General features: G+C 34.4%; 1 protein-coding gene and 1 pseudogene across 2 annotated transcripts in view; one reads left to right on the top strand and one right to left on the bottom strand.

The window, feature by feature from the left end:
* BMPR2 (bone morphogenetic protein receptor type 2) overlaps positions 1-14964 on the bottom strand; it is a 206647-nt gene that overhangs the window by 84330 nt on the left and 107353 nt on the right. For both annotated transcript variants that reach the window (XM_027591463.2, XM_027591462.2), the window contains exons 2-3: positions 11449-11619; positions 9195-9365 (exon numbers count right to left, since the gene is read on the bottom strand). In XM_027591463.2, coding sequence (XP_027447264.1) covers positions 9195-9365; positions 11449-11619 — 342 coding nt within the window. The remainder of the gene's footprint in view (positions 1-9194; positions 9366-11448; positions 11620-14964) is intronic.
* On the top strand, positions 2146-2264 carry LOC113921206 (annotated as a pseudogene).

Here is a 14964-nt window from a genome sequence, read left to right as displayed (position 1 = left end):
AAATGAATGAACATATATAAACTGGCCCCCTGTTTGAGTATAAGAATAATGATTAATAACAACTGATTATAGAGAGTAATGGTTAAAACCAATAGAAAGTAAGAGTTAATTACACATACCCTGGAGCTCAAACACCTACATCTGAATCTTGACTCTACCACTTATTAGCTGTATCACTTGGTAAAAAATTATGTATCTGTGCCTCAGTGTTCTCAATGTAAAATAAGAATATAACAGTAATCATTTCATGTGTTTCTGTAAGGGTTAACTGTAAAGGTTTAATGCATAGACAGCAATTAGAACAATGACACATCGTGAATATTTAAAAAAATGTTATTTAGTTAGTTTTGATTTCACTATGTGTTAAATGCCGATTCCCTTTATATTTTTATTGTAAGGAGACTGCTGAGTCTAATAAGTTTATAATCCTGATGAAATGAATTAAAATTTCATTACTACATTTATCCCACTTGTAATAACATTCTCTAAGAATCTTAAATTTACTATAAGCATTTTATGAGGCAAAACTCGTTAAATATCTAGCACTAATATCTGAAGGGAAATAGAAGTAAGGACACCATATGTTGATGGGGGAAGAAAGGACAGTGCCTATAAAAGTTAACATATCATACTGGGTACAACAGAAGGAGCATCTAAGAAAAAAATAAAGGGACTCAGAAAATCATTGGTCATTTGTAGTCTGAACAGAACTTTAATTTTTACGGCATTTAACAATGCTCACATACCTTTTTTTAAAATTAGTAAGAAACTGCTGACATTTATTTTAAAACAGACATTTCATTTATGTTTCAACAAAACATACATCAGTGGACTTCTCATTAAACTAAATTTTTTAGCAAAACAGCCAGAAGTCTGCAGAGATTTCATCAATTTGTGTCATATCTCATTGCCTCCAAAAAACTATGTAAGGCAGTTTTATAAGACTACACAAAATCTGTAATCTGTAAAAAAAAAATTTAAGAACTAGAGGTAAGTGGAATAACCTTTCTTCACTCCCCTAACTCCACATCAAAGTAATTTTTAAATGATTATAATGTAAGACTCTGTGGCTTAGCAAAATGAAAGATAGTCACTTATGGTCATGGATTGGTCTGTCATATTTTCCCTGACAACTCCTCCCACATTATTCTTAAAAGATTCACTGCTATCATATGCTTAGTTTCTATCACTAACTACCTCATGGTCTTCAGCTTCAACTGAGCTTGATTAAAAACAAAACAAAACAACAACAAAAAACAAGCTTTTTCTGAGGAAAAAGAGCTATATTTTGTTATTCTCAGTCATCCATATATTTCTTCATTGTCACTGGTCTAACCCTACTCAATGTATGAGGTGTAGTGGTAAGAAGGCAGGTAAAAGTGGTTCTGGATATTATGTAAATGCATACTTGATGAGAAAGATATAATTCCAGTAACAGCAATGAATAGTTTGATGTCAGGAAGTAAAATGTTCAGCTGAAAACAATCGAGAGAGAAATGAATAGGCTAAAGAGAACATTAAGTACCTTCTGCTGTTTCCCTAGAACATAACCTTTAAAAAAGCCATACCCTACTTGTGCATCATTTTCTTTACCAGTTTTAAAATATGCTACAATTGTACTTTTTGAGTAAGGGTCTCTGAAAATTAGATCATGTAACAGCATCTACTTAGGGAAACTTTTCTAAATTCCTGCATTATTTTAAAAAGTAAAATTTGATGCTTCTTTTTTAGGAGTGGAAAGGAGAATGGGAACAATTACGGCTTTTTTATACTTTACCATAATGAATCTAAAATAAGGGAGTTAATAATTGTTCTGTTTTTATCTGTACTTACTATCCCATGAACTATTTGTCCCTTTAATTGAAAGTAACAACCAGCTTTCAATAAATACCTATTACTGAGTGAATCCAATGATTTCAACTTTTGCCAGATTACAAATGACAACAAATCCTATTCCCTTCAAGTATTTGAAAACATTTCAGAATTTATACATTAGCATATATCCTTTTATTAAATTATTCATTCAACAAACATTTATTTCACTCCTACCACTACATACCTGACACTGTACTACTAGTCAATGCAGAGACAAAGGAGCATTAAAAAAGGTCCTTATCACCAAAGACTTTAGAATCTTGTAGAAGAGTGTTGTATGAAAGGAGAGGTTAGCACTACCCTTAACAAGGATGTAAGAGGCCCTCAGGCCTAGCAACACACATATGGTTAAGGCATTGCCACCTACTTTGGGCATCTAACATTTTTATGATTTCACTCATACATGGAAAATAAAAAACAAAACAAATGAATAAACAAATAAACAAAAGAATCAGACCTACAAATACAGAGAACAAACTTATGGTTGTCAGAGGAAAGAGGGTAGGGAGATGGGCAAAATGAGTTAAGGAGAGTGAGAGATACAGGTTTCCAGCTATGGAAAGATTAAGTCATGGGAATAAAAGGTACAGCATAGGGAATATAGTCAATGACACTGTAATAACGTATGGTGACAGATGGCAGCTACACTTGTGGTGAACACAGCATAATATAAAGAGATATTGAATCACTATAATGTGCAGCTAAAAGATAACACTGTGTGTCAACTATACTCTAATAATTTTTTTTTTTTTTTAAGAATCCAGGGGTGCCTGGGTGGCTCAGTCATTAAGTGTCTGCCTTCGGCTCAGGTCATGATCCCAGGGTCCTGGGATCGAGCTCCGCGTCCGCCTCCCTGCTCCGCAGGAAGCCTGCTTCTCCCTCTCCCACTCCCCCTGCTTGTGTTCCCTCTCTCACTGTGTATCTCTCTGTCAAATAAATAAATAAAATCTTTTAAAAAAAAATCCAGTAGGATTGAGCCTGGGTGGTTCAGTTGGTTAACTGTCTGCCTTCAGCTCAGGTGATAATCCCAGGGTCCTGGAATAGAGCCCCGTGTTGGGCTCCCCGCTCAGCAGGGAGTCTGTTTATCCCTCTAACCCTCCCTGGTCTGCTCTCTCACAAGCTCTCTCTCAAATAAATGAAAAATAAAATCTTAAAAAAAAAATAATCTAGTAGAAGAGACAGAGACAATTACAAAATATGTGAAAATTTAGGTATGACGCCTGCAACTTATTTGCAAAAGTTCAGAAAAAAATAGTTATCGGCATATGTATATATATGGAGAGGGAGAATAATAAGGCAAATACAGCAAAATGTTAAAAATTGGTGAATCTGTGGATAAAAGGTATATGGGAGTTTTTGTAAGGTTGAAATAATTTCAAATATAAAAGTTTAAAACATTTTTTTGGGGGGGGCCAAAACCTGACATTGACTGTCGATACAATAATAGGTAAAAAGTTAAAAAAAGATAAGCTGCAAGCTAAATCTGTTAGAGGAAGACAACCACTTCAATGACCATTCAACATGAGTAGCATAGTTACTCAGTAGGACAAAAGGGTTTATTTTTTACTAAACTACCCAAATATTATGGACACATCTTCAAAGAGTTTATAGATGTGCCACACTTTGAAATTATAAAACATTATGCAAATGCAAAGCTTTAACAGCCATTATGAAAACATCATGCGAGGTTTGGAGATACTGTATCAGTGAACACTGTTCTCAGAAGAATGAGTAATGAACATTTTATTTTTAACACCTTAAGGTATAATTTAGCACTATAAATGAGCATTGAACTTTTAATGAAAGATATTAACGGTCTTTCCTTAGGAAGAGCCAAGGTTCAAAGATTTTTTTAAAAAATGTTACAAATGCATGTTAAATTACTATTTAAAATGTAGCTCCTGTCATCCCTATGGTATCAAGACAAATTGACAAGGGATGAAATGACTAGATTTCAGGCTATTCTAAATCATTTTTCTCAAACCTAATTAGCTTCATTATTGAAAAAGAATATTACAAATAGACAATGAACATAAGGAAATTCAAGACAGAAAAAACAAAAAACATGTGAACCTCACTAATAAAAATAATCCAAGGGGCGCCTGGGTGGCTCAGTTAAGTGTCCAACTCTTGATTTTGGCTCAGGTCATGATCTCAGGGTCGTGAGATCGAGCCCCGTGTTGTGCTCTGTGCTGAGTGTGGAGCCTACTTAAGATTCTCGCTTCTCTCCCTCTGCCTGCTTGAATTCACGTTCTCTCTCTTCCTCAAAAAAAATCCCCAAAAAACAAAAACCAAACCCAATCCACATCATTTTTCAAAATGATCTCAGAAAAGTTTTATTTTAATAATACTAGTGTTGATAAAGACATGATGGAATATGCACTCCAGTATATCACTAATGGGAGAATGAACTGTTTCCACCAATGGGAAAGCAATTTGACAATATATGAGGAATTTTAATACTGTTACTACTGGATACAGAAATTATAATTCTGGGAATTATAATTTAATATAATGCTATATACACAAAGATGCCTACTGGAATAAAAAACTAGAAACAGCCTAAATGTCTAAAACCAAGGGAATGGATAAGGAAAATATCTAATTGATAAAATATTATACAACCATTAAAATTGATGACTATGAAACATATACAATAACCTGGAAAATACTTATTCTACTGAACAAAAAAGCAGGATCTAAAATGAATTTTTATTCCCTCTCCCCCTTTTTTTTTAAGTAAACTCTATCCCCAACATGGGGCTCTAACTCAGGACCTGCAAGATCAAGAATCGCAGGATCCACCAACTGAGCCAGCCAGGTGATCCTTAAAATGCATTTTTATCACTAATACAACTATACAAAAATTAAACAGAAAAGACTAGGAAAAAAACATTCAAAATATTAATAATGGTTGTATTTGGACATAGAAATTATTGAAGATTATTTATCTCCTTTTCACTTATCTCATTTTTCTATTTTTCCAATTTAACAAGCAGGTATTCCTTTAATATTTTCATACACATGTAATACACAAATATACTCTCAGGTTAAAGATTCAAATAATACAAGAATATAAGAATAATATGTAACCTCCCCTCTCAACAGTCACCCCACACTATCCCACTTCTCCATCTCTTATAAGTGTTCACCATATTTCTAGTAAATTTTAAACACATATAAATGTCTTTGACAAATATTTATGTTAAATATTCAATAAATGTTATTTTTATAATGGAAAATTTTAAAGGAGAAAAAAATCACCATCGCCAGATTTTCTACTGCTGTATTATTATCCGACCAAGAACAAAAAGTTCTGCTTAATTTTATAAATATGTATATATATATTTAAAGATTTTATTTATTTTAGAGAGAGAGAGCAAGAGCAGGAGGAGGGGCAGAGGGAGAGGGAGAATTCTCAAGCAGACTCCGCACTGAGCACAGAGCCCAACATGGAGCTCCATCTCATGACCCTGAGGATCATGACCTGAGCCAAAGTCAAGAGTCAGATGCTTAACCAACTGAGCCAACCAGGTACTCCCTTAATGTTAAATTTTAATTAATTTCTTTAAACTTTAACACTTAAAACTATTTTTATTTTTTTATTTTGATCAAGCATCTATCATTTATAGACTAAATGTCTGACATTCAATACGACTATTTTTCTTGAGATTAATGCAAAAACCAATTTGCTAACTTCAAATTTACTTGCTTTGTTTAGAACAAAATATATAAATTGAGCCAATGCTCCCATATTACAGCACTTTACTTAAAACACTTTCCCTTTTTATTGGGCTAACATTACTTGATTCCTAATTGGCAATACTTCAGCTTTTGGTTCAAAAGATTATAGCAGACCAAAATCTAGGTAACATTCTGAAATGTAGCAATAAAAATATTGAGAACTTATGCACAAATTCACTTCACTTTCATCTAGCTAGATGTACAAGTGAAAATTAGAAATCTTATTTTGTTTGTTTGCTTCTTTGTGGAAAATAAATGTAGTCAATTCAGTATAATTTCTTCATAAAAGCTAATGGCCTTGAGTAGATAAGAAAAAACTTCCTATTGCTTTCAGTTTAGTGTTTCATCAAGAAATCAAAAGAAATAATCCCAAACTGAAGATGCTCAGAGTATGAACTAATAAAAGTTGACAGAGAATTCTTGAAATGTGCTATATTTCAAAAAAATATACTTTTAAATTTTTAAATTATTTGGAACTAATTTAAAACTTTCAGAATAGTTGTAAGAATGAGAACAGTAAAGGGTGCCTGGGTGGCTCAGTCATTAAGCGTCTGCCTTCAGCTCAGGTCATGATCCCAGGGTTCTGGGATTGAGTCCCATATCAGGCTACCCCCTCGCGGGGAAGCCTGCTTCTCCCTCTCCCACTCCCGCTGCTTGTGTTCCTGCCCTCGCTATCTCTCTGTCAAATAAATAAATAAAATCTTTTAAAAAATTAAAATTAAAATTAAATTAAAAAGCTCTAACTCTTTAAAAGAATAAGAATAGTACAAAGAATACCCATACATCTTTACCCAAATTCATTTATTGTTACCATTTTACCCCATTTGCTTGCTTTATCATTCTCTTTTTATTAAGATTTTATTTATTTATTTGAGAGAAAGGGAGTGAGAGACAAAGAGAGAGAGAGCACGAGCAGGGGGAGGGAGAGGGAGAATCCGACTCCCCCCACTAAGCAGGGAGTCTGACATGGGGCTCAATCCCAGGATCCTGAGATCATGACCCAAACTGAAGGCAGACACTTAACCAACTGAAACACGTGCATGCACACAAACACACGTACTTTTTTTGAACCATTTCATGGAAGTTGATATATATATGTAGGCATTTTTGCCCCTTATTTCTAAACATTTCTTAGGATACTTCCTAAGAATATGGATATTCTTTTATATAACCACAGTACTGCTATCAGCTTCAGTATATTTAATATTGAAATAATTCTTTAATCGTCTCTTTTGTCAACTGGTCTAACAATGTCCTTTATCATATTTTTCGCATCCAGCATTAGGAGAGTTAGGTACGGCTTAGTTGTCAAGTTTCTTTAGCTTCCTTTATCTAAATCTTTCCCACAGTCTCTTTGCCTTATAGGACATTGACATTTTTGACAAATCCCCTTCTTAGAGCATTCCTAGTTCATGGTTTGTGTGATGTTCCCTCATGATTAGATTCTGGTATGCATTCTTGGCTGACATACAGTACTCTATTAGTGATACTGTGTCCTTCTCAGGGTATCATGGGTGTCCATCTGCCCTTCATTAATAATGTTAATTTTAATCATTTGGTCAAGGTGTTATCCAATATCCTCAACTTATAATTACTAATTTTTCCCTTGCAACATGTGGGAGACACTTTAAAATAACGCAAATATCCTGGCTCCATACTGAAAATGCCTTTAGATTTAGGACGTTTTGATTATTCTTGCTTGATCCAATCCTTACCATGATGGCTACAGGAGGATAATTTTCCAACTCCAGCACTCCTACATTTACCAGTTGGCACCTGGCATTCACTGTAAGCAAATGCCCTCTCTTCTCCCTTCTCTGCAATCAGCATAGACTCATGAATTCATTTTCCCTCCAATGGTTTACAGTTTGTTACTGTACATTTTCAGCACTCAAATTGTCCCAAATTTAGACAGTAGGAGTTCCTTCAAGCTGGCCCCTATGCCCTTCTGACAAGTTTCCCCTATTTGGGGCACTTCTTTTCCTTACTTTCTAGTGTTACAAGGTACTTCCAGCTCATCTTGCAGCTATCCTTCTCCAGTCTTAGAATAAGTCATTTTCCCAAGGAGCCCAACTTCCATTCATTGGGGAATGGTATTAGAGTCTAAATCTGGGTATTACATTTGCTTGCTGCTACTGGGGTGCTATTTATTGCTTCTTATCCTTTTCAACAGATAGAGCTAAGAAATATATATAGGTATGTGTATGTACACTCCATACATGTATAAATCCATACACATACAAATATATAAACATATGTACGTGGCCACATATCCATGCATGTAACACATACATATGTATATTTTTAAAGTTATAAATCCATACTCATATCTTGAATTTTAATCAATTCACATAGGATTCTCTTGTCTTCCCCCATCTATAATTGTATGTACCTATTTCCTCAGTAAGAGCCCTGGCTCCCAAGAGCATTAACACCATTTACTTATTTCTTAATCCTATTATACATCTACAATTGTTTCACAATTGGTTTGTCCATGGCTACTAAAAAACAAACTTAAAAGAGTTCAGTATTTGTTTGCAATTCTCCCCCCATCTCTTACATCTCACCTTGCCCAAAATAGTGTATATAGTAAAAGAGTGTGTTTGTAAAATCCTTACATTAGTTCTTTCATTCCTTTATATATACTTCCCACTCCTTTCTCTCCATCCCTTGTAAGTAATCAACTTAATTATTTTCTGATTTATCCTTTCTTTCTTTTTGTAAAGATAAGCTTTCTGTCTTACACAAAAAACAGCAGAGTACATATGCTTTTTATTCTAACATTATCTCTAGAAATCACTCCATATCAATTCATAGAGATCTTACTCATTTTTTCTTATAGATGTATAGTTAGTACTCCATTACATGTATACACCATAGTATATTTTAACTAATCTCCTATTCCTGAACATTTAGATAGTTTCCAATGTTTTACAGTTACAAATAATACTGCAATGGATAACTCTATGCATATGTGGGGTTTTTTTTTAGATGTTATTGATTGACTGATTTATTGATTTACTGATTTGAGAAAGAGTGAGCAGGGGGAGGGACAAGGGAGAGGGAGAGAGAGAATCTCAAGCAGACTCCACACTGAGTGTGGAGCCTGATGCAGGACTTGATCTCATGAGCCTGAGATCATGACCAGAGACGAAATCAAGTTGGATGCTTAACTGACTGAGCCACCCAGGTGCCTCCATATGTATTTTTTTAAGTAAGCTCTATGCCCAACGTGTGGCTTGAACTCATGACCCTGCAATCAAGAGTTGCATGCTCTTATCAACTATGAACCAGCCAGGCACCCCTATGCGTATGTATATTTGTACTGTTGGAAGTATAGCTTCACAGGGGTTGGAAAGTACCATAATTTGATTCAAACTTATTTGGTACTCTAGTAATACCCTGGAAATCCTGGTGCACCTCTTTTGGATTTAACGTGTTAGCTAGATATAGTCTCATGATGTTTGAACTCTCCCTTTTACTCTGCCAACTTCATGTTATTATATATTTTTAAATTTTGCAAATCTTTGGAGGAAAGAATTAACAAGGAAAAGTAAATTACTTAGACTACTTACTGAGTGGTGTTGTGTCTGGAGGTGGAAAATTCTCAGTAAAGTTGACATTACACAAGTCTGTGCTACAGCAGCAGAAACGGTATGTTCCATTCTGAATTGAGGGAGGGGTAGTAGTTACTACACATTCTTCATAGTGACACTCCTGGGGATCTCCAATGTGAGACCAACATCCTACATATTAATGTAAACAAGTTAGGGTTAATACAATAAATTAAATTAAAAGGAAAACAACAAACGAAGAAATAATTGCAATCAATGTGACAGAGTAAGTACATAATACATATGAGTTATAAATCACTCCTGCAAATGAATAGGAGACACACATTTTTTAAATAACAAAAAAATGGCAGAATATTAACAAGCATTTAATGGGGAGAAAAGCCACCAATAAATGTTTAATCTCTTCATTAATCTAAGAATTATTATTAAAGCAACAGTAGAATTTCATTTTTGTCTATATCTATTAAATTGTTCTAGGTTTAAAAAGATAATATACAATCATAACAAGATTTCAGTAACACTCCCATATACTGCTAGGGGAATGTAAATGTATATAGCATTTCTAGAAAGCCATATGGCAATTTTCATAAAGAGCCTTTAAAATATTCATGCTTTATAATCTAATAATTCTTTCAGCAATCTATTCCAAAGAAATAATCAGATACAATCAAAGATTTATGCCAAGCAAAATAAGCCAATCAGAGAAAGACATGTATCATATGATCTCACTGATATGAGGAATTTTTTTTTTTTAATTTTATTTATTTATTTGAGAGAGAGAGAGAGGATGAGAGATAGAGAGCACGAGAGGGAAGAGGGTCAGAGGGAGAAGCAGAATCCCAGCCGAGCAGGGAGCCCGATGTGGGACTCGATCCCGGGACTCCAGGATCATGACCTGAGCCGAAGGCAGTCGCTTAACCAACTGAGCCACCCAGGCACCCGATATGAGGAATTCTTAATCTCAGGAAACAAACTGAGGGTTGTTGGAGTGGTGGGGGGTGGGAAGGATGGGGTGGCTGGGTGATAGACATTGGAGAGGATATGTGCTATGGTGAGTGCTGTGAATTGTGTAAGGCTGTTGAATCACAGACCTATACCTCTGAAACAAATATACATTATATGTTAAAAAAAAAAAGAAAAGAAAAGAAAAGAAAAGAAAGCAGGAAGAGAAAAATGAAGTGGGGGAAATCGGAGGGGGAGACGAACCATGAGAGACTATGGACACTGAGAAACAAACTGAGGAGAGGGGAGGGGGGTAGGGGGATGGGTTAGCCTGGTGATGGGTATTAAAAAGGGCACATACTGCATGGAGCACTGGGTGTTATACGCAAACAATGAATCATGGAACACTACATCAAAAACTAATGATGTAATGTATGGTGATTAACATTAAAAAAAAAAAAAAACCCTAATGAACAAACAAAACAAAACAAACTCATAGATAGACCAGATCAGTGGTTACCAAAGGAGAAGGAAGTTGGGGGGTATATGCAAAAGAGGTAAAAGAGTGTAGGGTGATGGACAGTAACTAAGAGTTTTGGGGATAATCACTTTATAGTGTACACAGATGTTGAATTATAGCGTTATACACCTGAAAGTTACACAATAAAAAAGTATATTCAGAAAAGTAAAAAAAAAAAAAAAAAGTTCAAAGATGTCCACTGAAGCATTATGTATTATATTGAAACCAGAACACAATATAATGTCCTACAACGAGTAATGTGTAAGTAAATTGCGTGTATACAATGAAATATTGTACAGAGGTGAAAAATGTTCTCAAAGTATATTTAAAGACATGGGAAAATGTTCATAATATAATTTAAGATAGCAAATACTGGGTATGAAATTGTTTATACATACAGTATGATCCTAATTTTGAAAAATAAGTACACACACATATATTCATAGAGGTCCATAAAAAATATACTTGCAGGGAATAAACTAATATATAAAAGAGTTTGTAAGAGTATGAAATTGTAGACAACTATTTTTTTTCATAATTCTCTATATTTTCTAAATTTTGTAGAATAAGGATATATTATTAACATTGTAGTAAGAAAAATGTTATTAAAATAAGCTAAAAACCTATTACCCTTTATAAATTTGGGGCTTATGGGTGAATATATACATGGATATATATTTCAAAACTTAATGTTTTCCTGGAGAAGGTTGTAATCTACCTCCAGGTCCTATTTAGATAAACTTCAATTATATGAAACACAAAGTTATTTCAGGTAAGAAAAGTGTTACTTGCCTTGTTTTACAAGATTTATATCCCCTTTTGATTTCTCCCAAAGGCCATAGCAAGTGCTACCTTTTGAGCATAATATTGTTCCATTTTCATGAGAGATTCGACTCTCGCCTATTCCAAGGTCTTGTTGATATGGATCTTTAAATGCACATAGACGTTCTTGGTTCTGAGAAGCTGAAACAAGTAAGAGAATGACAAATTTAATTTTAAGAAAATCTTAGTAAAACATTATTATATAAAATCTTAGTCTTTTTGAAAGGCACTCTAAATTTTCTACTAAATCCCTAACAAGACCTGAATACATTTGTAATTTATATTTATTCAATAATTTCTTTCTGTTCATTAATTTGTCACCTCCAAATAAGAGGCAAACTTGAAAACCGACTTCCCAAAAGCAATCCCTTCTTACACAAATTATTCTCACTACTCTCCTATTAAATAATTTAGGTATCTGAATAAAGAAACATCATTTTAAAAGTCCATGCTTTAAATTATCAAAACCTCAAAACAAATTAACAAACCTAGAAGGTTGAATAATTTTGGGAAATATTACAGTATTCACTTTTATCATATTTTATAGTCAGTTGTAGAAAGCTAAACATACATCATTGGGCATGGTAAATTAAGGATGAGGAGAATGACTACCAGTGGGTACATGGTTTCTTTTTGGGCAGATGGAAATGTTCTAAAATTACACTGTGGTAGTGGCTGCACAGCTCTGTAAATTTGTAAAAAAATAATCGGTCACTTAAAATGAGTGAATTTCATGGTATATAAAGTATACCTTAGTAAATTTGTTTTAAAAACTAAGAATATTAGTGGACAAAAAGAAAATGACTTTCTGTTATTAAAAATATCAATATAAAAGCCAGAAACAGAATGCTCAATCACACTGTATGCTGAAGGGACAACCTAACATACATTCAATTCTAGTTAATCTTTTTCCATATACATAATCCAATTTGGCTCATTTCAATAGAATATTTGCCACATAATTTATCAGCTAATATCAACATTGCTGAGACTATCAAAGAAGTAAAAGGTTATCAAAAGCAACAACTGATCTTTATTTGGTTTCTTAAAGTCGACTTTCCTAAGGTTTGACTAGCTAGAGTAACAGTCTAATACATTAAATATGTATTTATATATGGCCAATATATTTATTCCTCTTGGGCTTCTGATTTATTTATTCATTTTGGGTGTGTATCCTATCTAGTATGGCTTAATTCACTAGCACCTTAGCACTGGAAATGACCTGTGAAAATAATGTTTCTGAACCTAAAGAACTAAGGACCAAACTCTGAGGAAGAAATGAAAGAGCCAAGAACTATATGCCCAAGTCCATTTAGACACATAGACCTGCCATATTTATTACAAGAGAAAGCACCTTCAAAGTATGGGGCTAGGCAAGTAGGGTATTCACAAGTAGGTAATATAGAGTTCTATCCTTCAAGCATCTTACATGGTCTGTTTGGAGACAGAGAGTAATTATTAAATTCAGTACTCACAGAGAATAATTACTAAAAAATAAATGTAACTTGATTTCCATATTTAAAACCATTTCAGGCAGTCTTGTATAATATACTACTAGTATCAACTAAATACGGGCACCTGGGTGGCTCAATCGTTAAGCATCTGCCTTTAGCTCAGGTCATGATTCTGGGGACCTGGGATCGAGCCCCGCATCGGGCTCCCTGGTCAGCAGGAAGCCCTCTTCTCCCTCTCCCACTCCCCCTGCTTGTGTTCCCGCTCTCCCTCTCTCTCTCGCTCTCTCTCTGTCAAATAAATAAAATCTTAAAAAAAACACAAAAAACTAGCCAAAAAACATAGTACAGTCTATTTATAAAAACTAATTCTATGACATCAGCCTAATTTTGATTCAACTATATTTCTGCAACATGTAGCCAGCCACCTATTCAAATTCATTTAATGACAAGTTTAATTATATTTACTAGATTATCTTACATATTTAATATCCCTATTTCCTTAGATCATCCTAATTTGCAAACTTTACCAAGTGATCATAAAGATTAAAATCAAATATATGTCTACATAACAAAGCAGATACAACAAAAAGATTCATAGTTAAATGACTGATACTACAAATAAAAACTCTGTAATAGAGATATAAAAAAGCATATCTATAAGGCATAATTTATATTTCCTGTCCCATCCCATCTTAAGTTTATTATTTTTTAGTAATCTCTACACCCAACATGGGACTCAAACTCAAAACCCCAAGATCAAAAGTTGCATGTTCTTCCAAATGAGTCAGTCAGGGCCACCACCACCCCCTTTTTTTTTTGACTTGGGTTAAGTGTTCCTTACCTACTACCACATATTGAAGTTACACAATCCACTCTATTTCCATTTTTGTCTTGATTGTTAAAAAGGTCACAATTTATGAACTCAGTAACTCTAGTTTTCCATGACCAAGATATCATTTTCCCCTCCTCTCCTATTATTTTTACTAGAATTTTGTATTGAATATTGAGTTAATGAATAGAGATTAACTGTACCCGCAAGTAAAGAAATCATAAATAAAACTGCCTTACTTTTTTTTCTTGAAGATTTTATTTATTTATCAGAGAGAGACATAGTGAGAGGGAACACAAGCAGGGGGAATGGGAGAGGGAGAAACAGGCTTCCCACCAAGCAGAGAGCCCAGTATGGGGCTCAATCCCAGGACCCTCGGACCATGACCTGAGCCGAAGGCAGACACTTAACGACTGAGCCACCCAGGTGCCCTCAAACTGCCTTACTTACTTTAAAAAGAAAAAGAAAAGGTATAGGGCGATTGAACTACCCAGGTGCCCCAAAACTGCCTTATTTACTTTAATAAGAAAAAGAAAAGGTATAGGGTGACTAAGCCACCCAGGCGCCCCAAAACTGCCTTATTTACTTTAAAAAGAAAAAGAAAGGGTATAGGGCACCTGGGGGCTCAGTCGTTAAGCGTCTGCCTTCAGCTCAGGTCATGATCCCAGGGTCCTGGGATCGAGCCCCACATCGGGCTCTCTGCTCGGTGGGAAGCCTGCTTCTCCCTCTCCCACTCCCCCTGCTTGTGTTCCCTCCCTCACTGTGTCTCTCTCTGTCAAATAAATAAATAAAATCTTAAAAAAAAAAAGGTCTACCTCGTGAAAAAAAAAGATGTTAAAACAAAACTTTTTGCTCTTCTTGGATATCCTTTACAATTGAAAAGTAGTTAAAGGCATGAACATGTGTAAATTTTTTTTCATGTGTAAATTTTTAGTGCCGTTATTAAATAATTTGATGACTGAAATCTAAAGTTCTCCTTATAGAAAAAGACAAAAAAACAAACAAATCTAACATCCCCTAGGTCTCCCTCTTCATACCCCACCCCTACTAACTAAGCTGAATTGAATGTCAAAACAATAATGGTACAAATTAGAGGGAAATGAATCATATCTTAAATATCCCTGAGTTTTTACTACATAATTTTTTCTGAAAATAACACCGGACTACTTATTAGGAATTATTTCATGACAGTGGCATTAGTAT

Source organism: Zalophus californianus, chromosome 3 (assembly GCF_009762305.2).
Source record: "Zalophus californianus isolate mZalCal1 chromosome 3, mZalCal1.pri.v2, whole genome shotgun sequence".
In the NCBI taxonomy this organism is placed as follows: domain Eukaryota; kingdom Metazoa; phylum Chordata; class Mammalia; order Carnivora; family Otariidae; genus Zalophus; species Zalophus californianus.
The sequence above is the reverse complement of the archived record's forward strand: the minus strand, read 5'-3'. Positions and strand labels throughout refer to the sequence as shown.